The sequence below is a fragment of the Rousettus aegyptiacus genome, unplaced genomic scaffold (genome assembly GCF_014176215.1).
Source record: "Rousettus aegyptiacus isolate mRouAeg1 unplaced genomic scaffold, mRouAeg1.p scaffold_m13_p_9, whole genome shotgun sequence".
Lineage (NCBI taxonomy): Eukaryota > Metazoa > Chordata > Mammalia > Chiroptera > Pteropodidae > Rousettus > Rousettus aegyptiacus.
Genome location: NW_023416312.1, coordinates 37,161,973 through 37,184,333, shown reverse-complemented (window position 1 = coordinate 37,184,333; position 22,361 = coordinate 37,161,973). Strand labels below are relative to the sequence as shown.

General features: G+C 39.4%; 1 protein-coding gene across 1 annotated transcript in view; it reads right to left on the bottom strand.

The window, feature by feature from the left end:
* Nucleotides 1–20,890: 20,890 nt before the first annotated feature.
* The window catches only part of ZC4H2 (zinc finger C4H2-type containing), a 35,173-nt gene continuing 33,702 nt past the window's right edge, over nt 20,891–22,361 (bottom strand). Inside the window, exon 5 of the mRNA XM_016123416.2 lies at nt 20,891–22,352. Coding sequence (XP_015978902.1) covers nt 22,239–22,352 — 114 coding nt within the window. The 3' untranslated portion in view covers nt 20,891–22,238. The remainder of the gene's footprint in view (nt 22,353–22,361) is intronic.

Sequence of the window (22,361 nt, the reverse complement as noted above, 5' to 3'; positions counted from 1 at the left end):
ATCCTGATGTTGTGCAAGAATTCCTTTATCACTGCAGTAGCTATAGAAGAATAGGGACATCTCCCAAGTTAAGAAATCTACTAGTTATCAACAAATGTAAGGATCACATGAACTAGTGGTTGTAAAAGTTCCTCGTTTAACTGTAAAACTCCATACTCTTATATGAAGTGGTTTTATCAGCCCAACATTCCAAGAGTAATGATCATATACACTTTTCAAAGCCTCTAAGTGTCTGTAGCAGGTATAAAGGACTCCAGGGCAGAGCCGTTTTTAAGAAATGGCAGCTACTTGCAGAGTGTTATTTAAGTGGTACCAGTTAGGAACCCCTGCTCAAAGCAATCTCATTTTTTCTACCTGTCATTGTTCATAAAATGACACCAGTAAAGATTTAAACTTTGGAGAGAAATACCTTTAGCTTACACCATCAGAGAGAGTAGTGACAACTGAGAGCAAAACCATGAAGAAATTGAACAGGTGACAGACTTCTAGTTGGAGAGAAGACAAATTTGGTAAATATTTCCCCAGTATGTATGTGCTAGGAGCTGTGTTCTTCTCCACTGTAGGGACTGCAAAGATGAATAAGATGTTATCTTTGCCTCAGTCCAGTGCTAACAGGTAAATAAGTAGCTCTGCAAGAAAGCTGATTCTGACAAGAACTATATGAAAAGTATGGGAGTCATGAGAAGGGAGAGTTCCATTCTATCTTTTTGAAGAACTGGAGTTTGACCAGTAACTTCAAGGAAAGGTGACATCACTGATTTAGCACTTACTGGATGCCAGACACTATGCTAAGCATTTTTTGTGCATTTATTTAATATTCGCAACAACCTTATTTTACAGATGAGAAAACTGTGGCTCAAAGATAAAATAATTTACCCACCGGATTTAAGATCCAGGACTTAAATCCAGATCTTTCTACCTCTAGATAGTAATCGCTGTGCTCTACTGACTCTTGAGACAATAGACCAGAGTAATGGACATTGCAGACAGAGGGAACAAAGATTGGGAAGAGGTGGGGACTGAGAGGTAAAATAGAAGAGGGGAAATCAGAAGCACTTTTTGGCACTTCTGCCTGGAGGAGTGGTGGCTCAAGCTCTGCAGGCTTCTAACTGAGTGAACATTTCTGCTCTGCTCTATGGGTTACAGAAGGGAACATTCTTCTTCAAAAGTATCCCTGAGAAGGGAGCTCAGCCAGCTAGGCAGGCAGTTAATAATGGACTCTCAGGGGCACTGGTGAGCAGTGAGACATTTTCACATATATTTCAAATATATGTCTGCTAAGAATAATTCTACTTGTTCTCCTCTTTAATCCTCACCCATCCAGCAAGGCAGGAGTTAGACCTGTTTTACACAAGGCCACACATGGCTGACTGTGGTCTGATGTCCTTTTAGGCATGCTGGCCCTTTCCAACACTTTGGACACTTGCATACTGAAGCCACTAGACAGAGGATATGCTGAGCTGGAAGAAACCTGACTTTGAGCCCCCTGATCCCTCCACAGGTAGTTATTTTCCTGGCTAAAGCCATCCTAAGCCCAAAAGAATGCTCAGCTTCCAGGGAAGCCTTGGGTTTGGGAACTGGGCAGAACAGTTTTACAGGCATCCTAGGAGTTCCAGGATATTTAGGGGTAAGGAAGACAAACAAGAGTGCGAGGGACAGGAAAGGAGCCTCCGCCACAGGCCCAGGAGCACCCATTTAAGAAAATGATCCCAAAAAGTGCTTTGTGAGGAGGAGGGCCATATATCATGCCTTTCATATATCATGCCCTTGTCAAAATTCCCACAATCTTCCCTTCCCCAACAGATCCTCAGGGGGAGAGGCAAGGGTAATAACCAAGGGTTTTTTCATTAATAGGGCTTGCTGGCTGACACAGGGTAGGTACTAAATAAATATGTGTTGGCTAGACAAATAAATCATATTTTTATTATTTTTTAAAAACTTTTAATTGAATAAATGATTTTAATTTTTTCTCCCCACCCCCCGCCCATCTACCTCCTTCATATTTTTTCATCCTAAAGTGAGACCAGTTAGGAAGACACCTTGGTAGGTAAAGGAGATTTCATGAGGAACTGCTTTTCTTAGTCCTGCAAGTCAGAAGCTTCCCCAAGAGTTCAGGTGAAGGTGAATTGTGGGAGGACTACAAACCCCTGCCTGGGATAAGTACTTCAATTCTAAAGGAAAATGATGAGGCAAAGTATCTTGGAGTCTGATCTCTCAAGGCAAGCCAAGGTCGCTGAGTTCAAGGCTACCCTGAAGCCCACTTCTCCCATGTATAAAAGTACTATTCTATATTATAGAAATTTCATGTTTTTTTCTCCCATTTGATTGTTCACAGCGCCCGTCTAACCTGGTAAAACTAGCAGATTTATGAGGAAGCAGTACCATTCACATGGTTGTCTCTTTACCTGGTAGACAGTTTCTTTTCCTGTACAAAAGCTTTTTAGTTTGATAAAGTCCCATTCATTTATGTTTGCTTTCACTTCCCTTGTCTTTGAGGTTGAAATTAGAAAATCTTCTTTAAGTCCAAGATCCATGAGTTTAGTTCCTGTGTTTTCTTCTATGCATTTTATTGTTTCAGGTCTTGTATTCAGGTCCTTGATTTATTTTGAGTTAATTTTGGTGTGTAGTGATAGACAACAGTTTAGTTTCACTCTTTTGCAGGTTGCTTTTCTCGTTCTTATTTTTTTGAGATAGGCTTATAATGATATGAACTTTCCTCTTATTACTGGTTTTGCCATATCCCAAAAGTTTTGATATGTTGTACTGTCATTATAATTCATTTCTATATATCTCTTGATCTATCTTTTCATTTCTTCTCTGACCAAGTAATTCTTCAGTAACATGTTTTTTAATCTCCATGTATTCATGGTTCTTTCCACTTTCTTTTCACAGTTGATCTCTAGCTGCAAAGCATTATGATCAGAGAATATGGTAGGTATGATTTCTACCCTCTTATATTTGTTGAGGCTATCTGTGTCCCAGTATGTGTTCAATCCTTCAGAATGTTCCATGTGTACTAGAGAAGAATGTATAAGCAGCTGCTTGGAGACGAAAGGTTCTGTAAATGTCAATTATGTCCAGTTGGCCTAATGTGCCATTTAAGGATGTTGTTTCCTTATTGATTTTCTGTTTGGATGATCTATCCATATCTGACAGTGGGGTATTTTGGTCCCCTATTACGATAGTGTTTTGGTCTGTTTCTCCCTTAAGTTCTATTAGTGATTGCTTTATAGCAATCACTTTGGTGCTCCCAAATGGGGAGCATAGATATTAATAAGTGTTATGTCTTCTTGGTGCGTGATTCCTTTTATCATTATGAAATGTCCCTCAGTATCTTTCTTAACCTTTAGATTCTGAAGTATATTTCTTCCGATATTAGTACTGCTACTCCTGCTTTTCTCTGCATGTCATTTGCTTGAAATGTCATTTTCCACCCTTTCACTTTGAGTCTATATTTGTCCTGGAGTCAGCATATAGTTGTTGTTGTTGTTGTTGTTATTATCCTTTCTGCAACTCTGTGCTTTTTTATTGGTGAGTTTAGTCCATTTACATTTAGGGTGATTATTGAAATATGAGGTCTTTTTATATCCCATTATATCTTTTGTTTTCTGGTAGCTCGGTGTTTCCATTGCTTCCTTGTCCTTATGTTTCTGGGTTTTTTTTGTTTGTCTTTGTTTTTTGTTTTTAATATTTTGGTTGGCTTTTGTAGGCTTTCCCTCTGGTTTTTCTTGTTTTATATTATATACTTTATCTCTGAATCTTTTGTGCGTGGTTATCTCAAGAATATGTAAAGGATATATATATACACACACACACATTTGCCCATTTTCTTCTGTGTGTGCCTTATCTCCATTTCCCTTTGTGAATTTGGATCTTTGAATCCTACCTGTTTCAGTCATTGTTATCTCAATTTGTCCCTATGTATGCTGAACCTTCATTACTATCTTGCTATAGTAAATCTCTACTTATTGTTTAAGATTATAGTGCCTTGTTCTTAGTAAGGATTGCACTCTTCTGCTTCTCTCTGCCTGCTGGTTGCCTTACTCCTAGTTATGCTTTTTTTCCGTCATTTTGTTTTAGATGGACTGACCCCTTTCAGTATTTCCTGTAATGCTGGCCTCGTGGTGGAAAATTCCCTCAGTTTTTGTATATCCAGAAAGTTCTTTATTTCTCCTTCACATGTAATGGAGAACTTTGCTGGATATATTTTTCTTGGTGGGTAGTTCCTTTCATTCAATCATTTGAATACTGGATTCCACTCCTTTCTGGCTCATAAGGTTTGTGCTTAGAAGTTCGACAATAATCGAATGGGTTTTCCTTTATAGTTTACTGTCTTCTTGCCCCTGGCTGCCATGAGAATTCTTTCTTTGTCGTCTATTTTAGATAATTTTAAAGCAATGTGTCTTGGAGAAGGCCTTTTTGGGTTGCGACGACTGGATGTTCTTGACTTCTTGAATCTCAAGCCCCAGGTCTTTCCTTAGATTTTGGAAATTCTCATGAATTATTTGTCTGGAACTATTTTCTAATCGTTGTTCCTTTTCCTCTCCTTTGATAATGCCCATTATCCTTATGTTTCCTCTCCTGATGGTATCGGCTAGTTCTTCTATTTCTCTTTCATTATTTTTCATTCTTCCGTTTCTCTCTTCTTTTTTCTGATTTATTTCTAGATACCTGTCTTCAATATCATTGATTCTTTCATCTCTTTGGTCGATTCTGTTTCCCAAGCTTGCTGTTTTATTTGTCAACTCTTGCAGTGTGTTCTTTATCTCAAGAATTTTTATTCAGTTCTTTTTTCCCCCTTTAAGCACCTGGTATTCCAAAGTGGTCTCTTATCCAAGTACTAACAAGGCCCAATCCTGCTTAGCTTCCGTGATCAGACAACATCGGGTGGATTCAGGGTCGCATGACCATAGACTTCAGTGTGGCAAGGCCATAGAGTCTATTCAGTTCTTATTCAGGGTTTCAATCTACTTGTGAAAGAACTGATTCTGCTCATCTCATTATTTTTTTCAGTTCCTGAAATTGTGGATTTGAGTTGTTTTGGATCTCATTGAGTTTTTTCAGAAGTATCCTCCTGAAATCTGTCATTTAAGTCGCATATTTCTATATTTGTAAGCTTATTTTCTAGAGATTTTTCTCTTTCTTTCTGAGCTGCCTTGTCATTTTGTTTGTTATTGGTGTTGAATGGACTGTTTCTTCGCCTGGGCATTAATGGAAGTATATATTGCTTATTTTTTTTTCCAGAAAGAAGATTCATTATATAAAGGTCTCTCTCTTTTTTTTCTCTTAAAAAATATTTATTTATTTATTTTATTTATTTTATGGTGATAACATACAGCTATTTCAATGATGTGATTAACATCAGATGATAAACTCAACCAAAATGAACTTACATTTTTCTTCCTCCTATCCTTTTTAATTTTATTATTTTATTCCTTTTTATTTTTCTTCTATTTGTTTTTTAACGTTTTATTTATTATTATTATTTTTAAACATTTTTTTTCTCTCTTCCCCCACTCCCTCCCCTCTGATAACCATGACATGAGTCTCTATTTGTCCTATTCATTTGTTACTTTTAGGTTTGTATTCCACATATAAGTTGATAACATGTGATTTGCAACCTTTTCTGTCTGGCTTATTTCACTTAGTATGATTATTTCAAGGTCCATCCATGTTGTTGCAAATGGCAGTATTTCATCTCTTCTTATGGTTGAGTAATATTCCATTGTATATATGTACCACAGTTTCTTTAGCCAATCATCTTAAAGGTTTCTTTTTAGCCTTTTGCAAAGAAGGCATTTTTCTTTTGGTTTCCCGTAGGTAGTTTCTAATCCTTTTGGTTCTCTGCTTTATGTAAAGCCTTAATAATGCCTTTTTTTCTTATAGATGTTTAATCACACTCGCTACCCTCAGTCTCAGTCTCTTTCAGTGTTAGCGACAGTTTCGGTAACATTTGCTCAGATACCCTGGGGCTCCCCAGTGTTCGGTCTCGGAGGTTATGGGTGGAGGGTCTCTCTGGGTTGGGGGATAAAGGCTGCTGCTTAGGCTGGGTTTTGCAACCATGGCTTATAAAAATAAACTGTTGTTCCTCTGCCATCCCCACTTCTCTGCTGTCCCCACTTCTCTGCTGTTCCCACTTCTCTGCTTTCTGCCCTGATGACTGGGCACTCCCACCAACCTTGTGGAGCTCACAGCTCTCCCAGGCAAGGACGTTTAGGGAACTCACCACACTTTCCCCTTTCTCCCCTCCTCCTACAGAGAGCTCCAGCTGTCAGAGGCAGCTTCTTTGTTTCTCCAAGTCCACTGCCCAACACCTGAGGATCTGATCTGTGGTAGCTCTTATATACAGATCCCATGCTCATATGTGCTGTTGTGCCATTTGCTTGTTTTTTGTTAAGTTTTAGATGTTAATCTTATTGTTTTTTCAAGGGGAGAGATATGGGAATGTCTCTCACTCTGCTATGTTTCTGATATCTGAGCCAGGTGTGTTTTTTTTTTTTTGAGGCAACTATAAGCATCTGTGGTTGCTTGCTGGATCTTAACAGTTGGTCCCAGAGTGACTCAGGTTGTGGCTAAAAGCCTGCTGCATAATCCGTCATTGAACTGTTACTATGGACACCTCTTCCACAAAGCCACATGAATAAGATCAGGAGAATTATGAGCTTTGCTTAATAAATAAAAACAGATGCATGAAGGCAGCCAAAATGAAAAGACAAAGAAGCAGAAACCATATGAGAGAACAAAACTAAGATCCAGGAATAATGGAATCAAACAATCAAAGTGATGCAGAGTCCTAAACACTGCTTATAAAGATGCTCAATAAAATTAAGAAAAGCGGACATGAACACATTGAGAACTTTAACATAAAGATTTTAAAAATACAGAAAAATGGAAATAGAAATTATAAAAGGAACCAGTCAGAAATGAAGAACACATTACTTGAGATGAAAAGTATATTATATAGAATCAACAAAGTGGATAAAAAAGAGGATTGAACCACCATACAGAGGATGGGGAAGCCAAGGACGCTCCATCAGAATGGCAAGACAAAAGAAGCCAAGACTATAATAATAATTTAAAGAGCCTATGGGACACTATTAAAGGTAAAAATATCTGTTTCATGGGAGTATCTGAAGAGAGAGAACAAGAAAATGAATATATATTTAAAGAAATAATGATGGATAACTTCCTTCACTTGGTGAAGGAAATAGACATACAACCCCAGGAAGCTCAGAGAATCCCCAAAACCAGAAACTCAAAGAGGCTCACGCAAAGACACATCATAATTAAAATGCCAAAGGTTAAATACAAAGAGAGAATCTTCAAAGCAGCAAGAGAAAAGCCATTACCTACAATAGAGCCCTCATAAGACTAGCAGCTAATTTCTCAAAAGAAACCATGCAGGACAGAAGCGCTTGGCATAAAATATTCAACAGGATGAGGACCCAGAATCTACAACAAAGAATACTTTTTTTTCCCAGCAAAGTTATCATTTAGAGTTGAAGGACAGATAAAAAGCTTCCCAGACAAAAATAAGCTAAAGGAATTTATCATCACCAAACCAGTGTTACAGAAAATGTTGGAGGTACTTCTTTAAGGAAAAAAATTATATATATATTTTAAGAGGTACAAATGGATATTTGCAGAATGGAGATGGAAATGTAGAGTGTAGCATGGGGAAAATGGTTAATAATGTTGTAATAAATAAGTAAGGGGGAAAAGGTACTAGATTTAGTGGGGTAATCATTTTGTGAGTTATGTGGCTCTCTGATCACTATGCTATACAACTGAAACTGGTATATTATTGTATTGAATAAAAAACTCATTGAATTGTACAATGTAAATATAAGCAACTAATTGTCTACTATATAACAATAAAGACAAAAATATTTCAATGTAAAAAATAACCCCAGTAAGTATTAAGTGCAGGTCTAGACATTGACAGGAGCAAACAAAAGATGAGGTTCTTATTCTCAAAAAGTTTGCATTTTAGAGGGAATAAATGCTTTTAAGGTCAAATAGAGAAAATCAGCATTTAAAAAATACTAAGATTTATTAAAATACTAAGATTTAGAAACCATAAATTTCTAAAGAAAAAGGAAAAGAAAGAAAGAAAAAAAGACCTTTGGGGAGATTTGGCCTGATTGCTTAATTGCTAGAGCTGTAAATTCATAATTTTGCCAGCTTTATCTTTTTATCTCTTTTGAAACATTTTAGATAGTTAATTGGTCAGAATTGCTAGTTTAGCAGTATGTGTGGTTGGCCAAATTAATTTATGTCATTTAATCAGTTACGAGCTCTTCATCTAATCCTTCCAAACATGCCGAATTTAGTAATGGATCATTTGATGATTCTTAAAACTTTCTGAAGATATACTTGAGTACTTTTTGAAACTTTTTGAAATGTTCAAAGAAATTAAGTACAGGTTCATCAGGCTTCTTCTCACATTGCTGAATCTTGGTCCAGTCCATTTTCCAGGGAAAAATCTCAGATACGGTTTGGTAAAGCTGGTGGGCTAATTCCCTGCATGTTTCCTGGTATGTCTCTCTATGTTATAAAGTCCTATACTGGAATTCCCCAGGAAACCTTATCTATCCATTTTGTTGCTTTGCTCTCTGAACCCAGTAGGTATGATTTGGAATAAGTAAGAATAGCCAGGATGTGTGTTCTAACAATTACGTTGGGTTCCATTGTGAATTCATCAGGGTCCTGGGGAAGGTCAGAGAAATCTTTTAGTTAGATTCCTCAATTCTGTTCTAGTCCAAGAAACATATATGATTATATAATCATTGGTTCCTTTCTGCCTGACACCAGCTTTTTCTTAAAGGGAGTTGCCATAATTTTTGGTTTTACTGGTTTATTTAGGTCTGGCTTTCTATTCCTAGTTTCCCCTAGGTCAGTAGGGAGTGATGATGGAGGAGGTTTAGAAGACAGAGAACGGAGAGGAGGAAGGTGGACAAGTCTGGACAAGGAAGCTCGGAAAGCAAAGAATATAGAGGAGCAGCTGGAGAGGGGGAAGGAATGGGGTGTTGGTGTATATCCGCCTTCTTAAATCAGAGACAGTCTCTAAAATTTTCTTTTTAACTTTCTGGAGAGAAAGAAATTTATCTATGCTCTGCCTGGAAGCTCCCAACTTCCAATCAAGGTAAGCTTCCCATTCATTCAGTTTGATTTTAGTGCCAGTTTTTACCAGTTGAGCTCTCAGAAAAAGCAGTTTGGAGGTGTCGAAATTTACCATTTTGGCCATCTCAAGCTGATATCACATTTAGTCAAATCTTCCCACTTTTATAAGTACTTGCAAGGTAAGCCTACATATAAATTGTACATGTGGACTGTGGCAGTATTAATAGGTGACTGGGATTCTTGGGGCTTCTTAGCCTTGTAGGCATGATTTTTCATGTTAATTCTAGTTTTATTTTGAGATCTTCAGAGTCCGAACAAATTTCTGGGGACATTGTGTGGTGGGTTGAAGTGTGCTGCTTATGCATTGAGCTACAAGCGGCTATCACCTCTCCAGTCTCTTCAACCCTCTTACATGTCTTAGTTTCTCTCCCTAGCTGTCTAATACAATCATGAGGACTTGGAGCACTAAGTCACCAGCCTGTATGTGCACATCCCCAGATAAGTGAATTAATTATTGTGTCTTCAAGTTCCCTATGGGGCCATTTCACACCCTAAGTATTCCTCAGGGCACCCCCACAAGATTCTTACTCACCTAAGAGTACCCAAATATTAGGCAGACAGAAGTAGGTGCCCCTTATCTTTGGAGGCGAACAAGTTCGTAATCTCATTTATTTAGCAAAAGGTTTTGTTGAGATTCACAGTAAGTAGTTCCAAATGAAAAGCCAAAATAAGAAACATCCACCCATTTCAACTACTATCCTTTATTACCATCTTGAGGATTTTCTAAGAATAGCCCAAATAAAATCGGATCTGTCACCATAAGCAAAAGGGGAGGTCAGAATTCTAATAGTAAACTCACCCAAATTCTCCCAAGGCAAGGCGGTTAGTGCATGTGGTTCCATGGGTGCCTGCTGATACCTAGCACCAGGTCCATGTCCATGAGGTGGTCTCAAGTGGGCTTCTTTGGAATACCATTGACTATACCAGGTAAATGTTATTGAAGCAATCTTAAGCTGATAGAAAGGTCTTATAAGAGTTTATTTGAGCCAAAATTTTGAGGACATGCCTGGAAGCAGAATCTCAATGGATTGAAAAATGCTCAAGAGAATGGCAGTTTTGCAGTTAATTTTATATGTTAGAATCAAAAGAGAAGACATAGGAGGGTTACATAAAATCCACCAGTAGTAGATTAGGAGGATAGGAGGAAGCAAAGTAGGGAAATCTCTAGGATTGAATAAAAAGCAAAATGGAGAAACACATACTTCTTTTATACTGGTGGGTATAAGACTGTTAATATTTAGTATTTACAGCATACAGAAATGATATGCAGGCAACAAGATAACAATGAGGGGTTCTGTGGTCTTGCACTGTAGTGGTATTATGCTCTAGTGCCAGCTGTTATAAATTTGAAGGGTCTGGAAAAGAAAATTTCTCTGATATTTCAAAGGTATACTATCCTAGATACCCAAAAATAATAGACGTTGCTCATTTAAAGTAAACATTGACATTTGTCAAGGAAGCTACTGGTCTAGGAAGTGACTACCCACCATGATCTGCTTTAGTTAAGAATTTTTATGTTTCGACTATCCCGTTTGGTTATTTTGTCACTGAATTTGTCAGGCCTACTGTGCAGCTCCTCACCCCACCCTGAGCTTGTCAGATTTAGTACATGACCCTCTTTTTTTGTTCACACTATTGCAAGCCAATTTTTCCCAAGATAATTTCATAATAAAAGTTTTCAAGCATATACATAAATAGAGATAATAGTATAATCAATCCTCATGTACTCATATTCTACTTTTAACATTTGTCTGCATGTGGCCACTATACCCTCCTTTACTCTCTTGCCTCCTCACTGGATTATTTTACAGAAAACTCCGAACATCTCAATTTATCCCAAAATACTTCCATATGTATTTCTAAAAAAATAAAAAACCTTTTTCCCAACATTACCACAGTATCATCATCACAGCTTAAAAAGATAGAAATTTCTTAATAACATCAAATAATTGATGCTAAAATTTCCCAGATTTTTCTCATATTTCATAGTTAATTTGTTTAAATTGGGATTCATTCCAGTCTCCAGAGATCGAATTTGATTGATTTATATCTTAATTTTCTTTTTACATAAATTCTCAGTGATAGACAGAATGATGACCCCCTAAGGATGTTCACATTTCAATCCCTGAAAACTGTGTGTATGTTGTATTACATGGCAAAGGAAAATTAAGGTTGCAAGTAGAATTAAGTTTGCTAAGTAGCTGATCTTAAAATAAGGAGATTATCTTGGATCATTTGGGTAGACCTCGTGCAATTACAGGGTCCTGAAAAGTGGAAGAGGAAGGCAGGAGAGGAGAGTCAAAGAGAAATGTTACTATAGAGGAATGTCAGAGAGATGTTGGCTTTCAAGATGGAAGAAGGGGGCTATGAGTCAACAAATGCAGGAATCCTCTAGAAGCTGGGAAGGACTAGGAAATGGATCATCTCCTAGAGGCTCCAGAAAGAAAAATAGCTCTGCCAACACATTGGTTTTAGCCCAATGATAACTGTGTTGGACTTTGAAATACAGATCTATAAGACAAATTTGTGTTGTTTTAACTCACCAACTTTGGCAATTTTTTAAAGCAACAAATTGAAAACTAAGTTATTCTCCTATTCTTATTTTTCCATTTCTATTTATTTCTTAGGGAAACCACATTTGTCCTATAGAATTTTCTATATTCTGCGTTTTGCTGATTGCACTCCTGTGGTGTCATTTAATATGTTCCTCTGTCCCTTACATTCCTGTAATCTGGTAATTAGATCTAGAAACGTGATTAGATACAGGTTCAACTTATCGACATGGGTACTTCATAGATGTTGAGTGTTCTTCCTTTCTTAGGTGATTCTGAGGTATCCAGTCCATGAACCAGCATTCAGAAACCATGAATTTTGAATGACTACCATCATTGTGAAGTTAGGAATATTGAAACCTAGAGAGAATATGGGAGTTAAGATGGAGCACAGAAGGTCCAACAGGCTTGATCTGTAACTGAAGGGAATCAATCCATTTTCTTAAGATCTGAGCCTCAGGCAATAAAGACCATCCTGCACCTGGAAAGAGTTCAACTTCATTCTTTCTAGATAGTATATGGGGCTGGGTTTCCCCCAAAACATAGTTGGTTTGTCCTAGGGGGTTGAGCTCATTTATGGAAGACTTCCCATCACAGTTCACTGGCATGTAGCAACAATGGTCAGAGTCTTCATTTGGTCATGTTGGGAAAAGGACCATTTAGAGATACACCAGAGAAAAGGGAATCCAGGCAAAGGGCATCTAGCTGTTTAAATGAATCAGGACAAAGGTGGCATCAGGAGCCTCTAATAGGCTGGAACTCAGGAGGAGACCTCAGTTCTAGCTCTGCCTCTGTAATGGACTGATTTGTGACCTTGTGCCAGTTCCCTCTCCTCTCTGGGTTTAATGTTCCCATTAGTACAAGGATCACTTAGATTAAATGACTCTAAGTATCTTTCTAGGTCTAAGTTCCTAGGCTTGAATCTAACAAGGGATCAGCTGCGAAAGGAATGGGATCTAATTTCTGGCAAGTTATTAACAAGATTTGAATGGGATCACAGGGATAATTGAATTTATCTTTGAAGATTTAGGGCAGGGGTCCTCAACACCTGGGCCATGGATCATTGTCGGTCTGTGGCCTGTTAGGAACCAGGCCACATAGCAGAAGGTGAACGATGGGCAAGTGCATGAAGATTCATCTGTATTTGCAGCTGCTCCCCAGTGGCTCAGCTCCACTTCAGATTATCAGGCATTAGATTCTCATAGGAGTACCAGTCCCATTGCTATCAAGCATTAGATTCTCATATGAGTACCGGTACTGGTGCTAAACTGTTTGGGTACTGCTGCTTTAGGGTGTGCTGAGATTTGCTCCCATGGTGGAATGGGAACAGCTGCTGAATTTCTTCATGCTGAGGTTGATCAAGCTGGTTAGATAACAAAGTGGAGGCTGCTAAGAGCTCTAGAGTTGAATACCTATTGTATTCTCTGGCTCTCAGGCAAAACCAAAACTGGGTTTTTTTCCTCTCTCCTTCTTCAAACCCTGAACATCAGAAAAAGAAGGATGAGTATGTCTAAATGAATATTTAGAAGATGGACTAAATAGATGTGTTACAGACCTCATTAATCTTCCACTAATCACCCTTCAGCTGGCATTCCAGCATAGCCTTAGGTCCTCCCACCTCACTCAATACCTCCACCATGATTGTGGTGATCATGATCCATCCTGCATAATGCTCCAGGGGAAATTCAACAGGGAGTTTAGAGGGTTTCTAGAGTTGCTTACTTAGGTACAGGGGGAAATTTTTTTCAAAGGCAAAATCTGGAATTGACCTGGATGTCTACCAGCTTCTATCACCCTGCCACTAACTGCCAAAGCAGAGAGCCAGAATGGGTAAGGGTTGAGAGATATTGGGCATTTCCAGCCAGAACTGTACTACTGTTTGGCTGGGGTGGTGCTTGTCATGATGGGAAGCAGGATAGGGGAAGGGGAAATGAGAGTAGACGTCTGATTAACATTCCCTTCATGAGACAAGGCTGGGACAGACACAACTTGTCTAGAAAGTCTAGTGACTGAGGTCAAAGTTGTATTTAGAGAGGCCACAAGCAGAGCACAAAGCACCAAGGCAGCATGCCAAGGGATGAAGAGCTGAGATTCTGGCATTGCTCAATAACTCCAAATCTCAAGACCCAAGGAAGACTAGAGGTAGAATCAAGGTCAAGAATTAAGACTGTGGGACACCAAAAGGATGAAATTGAAGCAAGTGTTAATCAGAAACAAGTAGGGAATACTGCAGAAGCGTGTCATAAATGTGTTAGAAACATTTACGAGGCATGTGGTGTCTAGTTTATACATTTTGTTCTTGCCTTAAATGGCAAGAACAAAAATGGAATACCCCTATCTCCAACACATACGTGTTATTCCCTGGCAGAAGCTGGCCCTGGATTTCCATGGATTTATTGGTAAAGGTATTTAATGGGTTCTTAGATATTCTTGAGATGGAAGATGGCTTTTTACAAGCTTTCATCTTGCCCCTAACTTTTTATTGTACCAGAAATTGGGGCTGACTATGGTGCTAGTGGAAGTTCACATTTCTTCCATTCTAGTTTCTAGTTCTCCATCTCAATAAGTTAGGGCTAGGCACAGGGCTGGAAGATGAGAGATATGCTCTAGCCAGGAAAGGTGGTGCAGCAGCAGTGGCAGATAAAGTGGGTCTTCATAGATATTGGCAGCTGAAAATAGAATGCTATAGGATTTGTTTCCTTAGTAATTGTTTTATGGTTTTTGTTTGTTTGTTTTGTTTCTTGCAGGATAGGAGTGATAAAGGTGCCCTCTATAGGGAGATTTTCTTCTCTGGTGTTCAGGGGTGAATGTTGATTTTTCATTATTTATCTATACACTGCAATTGGTCTTACAGAAATTTTTGAGGTTGTGCTCCTCATGCAAACACTGGCAAGCTACTGGTGTTGTGCTGTGGGATTGGGTAGTAGCAGGGGTAAATGCCACCACTGGTTTAGAATGGAGAACAGCAGCCAGTTATACTCAGATTCAGCAGTGGTGATAAAGATAAAGCAAGCCTACTGCCAGTAAGAACTGTAACTGTTGAAGTACTCTCTTTTAGGCTCTGACTGTTCCTGGGTTGCAGTTGATAGGCTAGAAAGAGAGATAAAGAGGGCACTGAACAATACTTTCCAATGTAGCATCACTGCCCAATTCTGCTGTGGCTTTAGGACAACACTGAAGTTTGTTATTAAGTTCATGGTGACTGTATCCAGGAGCACTGTGCAGCCTTAGGCAAGAAACCTAACCACTTTGTGCTTCAGATTTTGTAAAATGGGGATATTAATATCATGTAACTTTCCAGACTGCTGTGAGGGTTAAATGTGAGCATTGTGTGAAGCACATGTTTCAGTTCTTAGGCCATAGCAAATGCTCGCTCAATAAAGAGAAGCTATTATACTTTGGCTCTTTCAGATCTATCTTCACCTCAATGCCTTTGTCACAAAGGGAACTATATTAGAATGCATCAGGCCAAATGAAGAGCCATCTGAAGTCCTGGCAAGCATTATTTTTTTAAGGAGGTAAGTGCCCTGTCGCAGTAGCATTAGGCAGAAGGAGTGCACATCACTGTAGGCTTCTCTTGAGAACACATAAGCAGACATTTTGATCTTTGGGGACCCTCAAGTTGGCTCTTCACTTTTCCCAGGTGCTGCTGATGCAAGGCAGGACAGAACAAATTTCCCCAAGCTGGTGGGGGCAGTCCAGGCCCTGCACCGAGAGCAAAAGAGGGTCCTTTGGCGGAGAGTGTAGAAAGAATTCAACACACATGCCAAAGTTAAGTGTCAAAGGGAAAAATTATTAGAAAAGGGGTAACACTCCACAGATTGTGGGCTCCTCTCAGAGGCAGAGAGTGAGAGGGACAGTGAAAGAGACAGAGGAAAAGAGTAAAGGCACTGAGAATGACTCAGAGGGACAGAGACAATAGAGATGAGGAGTGAAAGAGAGAAAAGGCACTGAGAAACCCTGAGTGTTCAGGGAATTAAGTTTATATGTCATTTTTTAGTTTCCATTTCCTTTTATATGGACATACAGTGAGGAAGAGGAAGAGTATATAGTGTGAAAAGGTAAGAATTTATAGAGTGAAAATGGTGGTAAACATACAATAGAATATAAAGATGTCAAATTTTAATGTATACCTGAAAATTACATAATTATATTAACCAATGTTACCTCAATAAACTTAATTTAAAAAAATCTAGTGAAAGGCCTACTGGCAGTTCCCAGACTTTAATCTATAGGTTCCCCATGATTTTAGCCATAGGGAATGACTCTTCGTTCCTGTTTCCCCTTCACAGGTGTGCCAAATGGGTTGTTAGCAATCCCAGCAGAAGTCTTCCTTTGTCCTGAAAGTGTCCTTCTAGCCTGGCTGCAGTGCTGATCAGCATATTGCAGTCTCTGAATGTGGCTTGATTAACATTTTAACTCTCTTGCCTCCTCTCTACATTGCTGCCAGATAAGGATATCTATTCTTTTTTCTTCTTGGATTAATGTAACCACCTGCCCGCTGTAGAAGCATCACTTCTGCTTTCTGGATGGAACTCAGATGCTTCCTGGTGGGTATAGCAATTACTTGGTCAGGATGTGGAAGGATGTCTGGAGTTGAGGCTAGCAGTAGGACTCAGAGATCAAGGACAGTGCCTCAGTGTCCTTGTAAATGTCAAGGGTATGGGATTTCAAGATCGAAAGGCTAGAACTGCAGTGATGTATGGAGAAGAAAGCAGTAGACATACCTGCCACTGCACTGGGTATGCACAACAATGTGGGGAAGGTTCTGTAACAGATGTACTTAATCACCAGCAGGGGGCAGCTTCTGTCCAAATGGCAGAGTGAATGGATCAGGGTTAGATATCAAACTGCCAGAGCCCTCGAAAATGGTATGACATGGATTAGAAACAATAGATGACAGCTGCCCTTAGCACTACCAGAAAAACAAAACAAAATAGAGACTCATAGCACAGCTGGGCCAAAAAGTGCAGTAGAGTGACCAACCATCTCAGTTTGCTGAGGGGTTTCCCAGAATGTAGGACTATCAATTCTAAAACCAAACTAGTCCTGAGAAAACAAAGGCAAGTTGGTCACTCTAAATGGAAGAGCAAAACTGTCACTCTCACTCCGTTGGGGTCAGTGAAATGCTATGCTGATTTTACAAGAGGTCACATTACGAAGTGGGAATGCTAGGGAACAAACCGAGGCTTTTAGGCAAAGGAATAACATTATCGGATAGATATTTTATCTCTTCAATATTTTATTGCACAAGAATTTAAATATACAGCAAATTTTATATGTAACATCCATATGCCCCCACCTAAATTCTACAATTAGCATTCTACTAGATATATTTTATTATATATTTCTCCTTCTATCCATCCATTAATCCACCTAATTTTTGATGCACCTCAAAATAAAGTGCAGACACAAGTACACTATTTTACGTATTTTTGTGGTTTAGTGGAATCGGACAGACCCAAATTTGAAGGCGCCTAACTTCCACCAACCTCAGTTTTCTCATCTTTAAGTTAATGACACTGGGTATTGCTAGGAAGATTTGATTTATCTTCTTTGTTTATCAAACACTTAAGTAATGTTTTCTATATGAACTTTATAAATGTTCTCATTTAATCCTCATAAGAATCCAAGGAAGTAAATTCTATTATAACTCTCATTGTATAGATGAGGTTTCAAGAATTTAGTGAGCTCACCAAAGGTCACACAGTTAGCAATTGGCATTTCTGAGAGTTGAACCCAGCCTCTCTAACAATAAAATCCATACTCTTTAAGTCATTACACTATTTTGCCTCCTATATGTGATGAAGTATGGGAAAGAACTAAGCACAGTGCCCACTAAATTATGGGCAGCCATTGAATGATGATACTCCCCTTCTTCATTTTAAAATTTTTCTCCAAAACCCCACAGAGCAAATATTCTCTCCAGTTTTCAGATGAGGAAACTGAAGATTGACGAAGTTTGATGACTTGTTCAAGAACACACTGTTAAGAAATAAAAGAATTGAGATTTGAACCCAGAGACAACTGGCTCCTGGGTCAATGTCATTTCCCTGTACTATGCAGTACAGAAGCCACTAAAGTGCACATGAGCCTAGACCACCTATGGAAAATTCTTGTTTAGGAATGGTCTTCTTTCCACAGCCACAAGCAGAAAAAAATGTGGTAGAAAAGGGGATTTCTGTGTAGTTCCCAGGAGGGCCTTGAGTCTTTTACAACCATTAAACAGACACAGTGGCAGATGGCAGCAGAGCCTCAGTCTCACCAAGTTCCCAGAAAGGAACCATGACTCTCAGCTATCACCTTTCCCTCTATGGGCAGTCCTCCAGGGGGCAATCCTTTCCTTTCCTATTGTACCCTTCTCTCTCCTCTTTTCTCTTTCTCCTCCTTCCTTCATCATTCATCATCTTTGGCCTCTCAGGAAGCCAGTCATAATCAATATCATTTTCTTTCTCATAGTTTCCATTTACTGAATGCTTTCCAGGTTCTGTTCTGGGTACTTTACGTGTATTGGCTCATTTAACCTTCACGACAATGGTATGAGAGAACTACAACTATTCCTTCCTCACATATGAGAAAAGAGAGACCCAAAGAGATTAAATAATTAACCTAAGGGCACTTCGCCCTGAATTAACAGCCTTCCCAGAGGTCACCTTGCAAGATGATGATGATTGCAAAGAAGTTGAGGGCATAACAGTAACAAGGGATTGGATTTTAAAAGCATAATTGCTAAAATTGTCTGGCTTCCCCCTGTGAAGCAAGCTATCTTCAGTGTAAAAGAAACAACCTCTGGCACAAAACATGTAGTTTATCCTCACTGTGTCAAATATGTAAAGAGGGACCCAGATAGGTTGTTCCCAGGTTGGAATGCTTGGGTTCTAGTCATGGCGTTTCTCTTAACTTGCCATGTGACCTTGGGAGAGTCAGTTCTTGATCTGGGTCTGTAAAATGTGAATAATAATGTATGATCTACTACTAGTACAGTGTTATTAACGTAAGCATCAAATGAGAACGTTGATGAAGGCACTTTAAGTGTAAAGCATTTTACCAATAAAAAAATAACTTCACTTACTCTCCTTATCTCTCCTCCATCCCACTTGTCTTCTTTCACTCGATTTTTGTACTTTCTCTTTCCTTCTTTATTTTCTTAACCAGATCTGGGAATTATGTACAGCACTGCAGTTAGGCTGAAGGAACACAGGCTACAGAAGCAGAAAGATATAGATCTCACTCCTGCCTTTCCCCTTCCTAGTTATTTGTTGGGCAATTATTTTATGCTTTTGAGCCTCAGTTTTACCATCTATAAAAATGGACACACATAACACCTTCCTTACAAGGCTGTTGCTGGAAGATGTGGTCGATTATTTGCAAATATGGCCAACAATTCTTCCCATCTGTGACATGCATGCAGCTCCTCCCATCAAGAGGTGGAGTCTCTTTGTCCCACTCCTTAAATCTGGGCTGGCTCTGTAACTTGCTTTGACCAACAGAGTACAGCAGCAGTATTGTTGTATGACTTATGGACTTATGCCACAAAAAAAAAATCTTGCAGCTTTGATTCTTACTCTCTTGGAAGCCTGCTGCAAGATTAAAAAAAAAAAGTCTGACTATTCTACTTGGAGATGCCAAATGGAGAAAGGGAGGAAGATAAAATAGCTTAAACCAAGGTGTGGGGCTCAGCCACCCCACAGCTTTTTCAGCCACTCCAGCTGAGATGTTAGGTATGAGTGCAGACATCTGGGATCCTCCAGCCCCATCCAGGCTGTCAGAGGCGAAACCGCATGGAATAGAAATAAGTCAATCCAAGCAAGTTCTGCCCAAATTGCAGAATCACAAGCAAACAAATGGTGATTGTTTTAAGGCACTTAGTTTTTGGGTGGCTTGTTTCACAATAGATAAATGAACTGGGAAAACTAAATGAGATAGTACACTCCACACAGCGGCTGGCAGATATAGGTGCTCAAGAAACAAATGTTCCCTTGCTATTAAGACCTGATCCTGGGAAATAACAGACCTGACCAGTGGTGCAGCAACCTAATTGGAAAATCTGACCCCCAGTGTGCCAAAGATACAAAACAGCGAATACTACTCCTATACTTTAAAGAAACCTACAGAGACCTACACAGGTTAAGGTGTACTCCAAGTCACACAGCTGAATGTATCCCCTTTGCCCAGAGTGAGCCTGGGTGATCTCAAAAGCAGTTATGTAGCTGGACAAAATCTTGAATGATAATGTCAGGTAAGATGAATATTATTTCTTTTGACTAGTCAGCCAATCTACCTGATACCAGAGGCACAAACTTATTGAAAGCTTACTATGGCATTGCTCACAATAGGCCCAGAATTAGGTGATATTATTTTCTCCGTTTATTAGATGAGGACACTGAGGCACAAATTTTTTATTTTTTAGTTGTTGGGTTTCTTGGAAGCATTAGGACAGTTTAATGTTCAGGATATTAATTAGGGAGCCCTGAGATCAACACTTGTAGAAAATAAGAGAAGAGAAGGAGGCAGAATTGGAAGAGTGAACTGTTGAATTGCAACACAGTCTTAATGGAAACCTCAGTCCACTCTAGGGAAAGCTTTGAAGTTGGAATAGCCCTTCCCAGTTGTTCTATATTCTATCTCTGAAGGAAACCAGGCCTTTATATTCCTGCATTAGTCACTAAATCCCTACCCCCAGATTTCTAATCCAGAGTCATTTTAACTACTCCTATCATCAAGGCATTCCAAAGATGAAGAAAGCTTAAAAGATGATCATGGAGAAAAAGTAGAAAAAAAATGATCTCTGAAGCCAGACAAATCTGGGTTCAGTTACTGAAATGTCTCTTACTAGAAGTTTAACTATGGACAAGTTGTTTAACTTCTCTGAACTTCAGTTTACTTTTCTGGAAAAATGGCAATAAGAATACTTAGCTTTAAAAGTTATTTTGAAAATCAAAACAATCGTTTGTATTAAGCATCTCGAATAAAGGGCTGGTAAAGAGCAAGTACTGAATAAACGGAAATTATAATAAGATAAACTATTGTGCAATGGTGTGCCTGGTTTCCTCATTTGTAAGTGGGCGTGACTAAGAATGAAGAAGAGCTACCCAGAAAGGGAAAGGGCATTATATCTTTTCTATTACTTGGTACTTATAGGCACTCAGTCAGCATTTACTTCACTGAACAAATGTTTATTTAAAAGGATTTGTACAGACATAACACTCTTACTTTCAAAGAGCAGAGGAATCTCTTATATTATGAACACACAGACACTGTGGCAACTTAAATCTGCAGTTAAAGAAGGAAGGAAAAATATCTCTCCCTCCCCAACCAGGGACTGAGATCTAGAGCTAAAACTTTTTCAGTCAGCCAACCCCCATCTCTGTCCCTTAAGTCTGAGAGTAATTTTACTACGGATCTGGCTTTGGTAGAGTAGAGCTATAGAGCTTGGGGAGCCCTGGGCCTTTTCCTTTGAGAGGAAAGGCCACTTGCACAAACCACAGGAAGTGGGGTGGCCAGCAGCTGACCTGAGCTGAAGCTGCTTTACAGAAGACAGAAAACCCAAGGATAGGGGGGATGAATGGAGGGGAAGTTCCACCCACTTGCATGTATAAAGTAATTGGCACTCACTTAAATCTCAACCCACTCTGAACCCTAAGATATACCATTGAGTAAGTGCTAGATTAATGATTTTGAACAAAATGCAACACAGTTGTCAGTCTGGGGCCTCTCAGCCTATGGCAGCCCCAGTCCAATGAACTTAGGCAGCCAGTTTGGCAGGACTTGTGGAACAGGTATAGCTCTAGCTCCCTGATTTTACTCTGAGGAACTTCTACTACTGATCTGTGAAACTTAGGATTGTGGGAGAAAGGCCTGTAGATCTCAGGATCTCCAGATACACAGCCTGGTACCTGAGAACTTCTGTATATCTGGGAGACTGAGGATGGGTGTAGGGTGATGAACTCTATAATAACAGCCAAGCCTCCAAAAATAATATTAAAAAGAGGGCTTTTCCAAGTTACCTCTGGGCCTTGATTTGAGATGACCTTAGGGCAGACATAGGTATCAAGCCTACTGGAAAGTCCAGCTAGAAGATTGTTGTCCCTTCAGAGCCTAAGGTAAAAGTATGGGTAGGGGGCACACTGGAGCTTTTATGTGAAACAAGATATGGCTCTCCCCCAACCCTCAGACCTTATTCCCATGCCTCAGGCATAAGAGACAGAGAATTACATCTGGGCCTCTGCCCTTCCCTTAGCTCCAAACAAGGGCAGGGGTTGAAATGTAGGTAGAAAGAAGGGATCATCAGACACACTTTCATTAGCACCTGAATCACATCTCTTCCTAAACTAAATCCCCAAATCAGAAAGAAATAAGAACAAAGTGAACAATGGGTTGTGCTTTTATCACATTAAACAGGAGACTTGGTAGAGGTGGGAAAGGGTTGTTTCACATTAGGACATCAATCACTGGCCAAGGGAAGGGTTATGAGCAGCAGAGCTCCATGTGTTCTCCCTCTCTTCATTCATCTTGCTTCCGTTTTGGCTTTTTGGGGTTCCGGGACCGACTCTTAGCTTTGCACAGAGGGCATATGGGTGCATTCCGGTGAATTTGCTGGTGACATGACAAGCAGGCCTGGTGGGA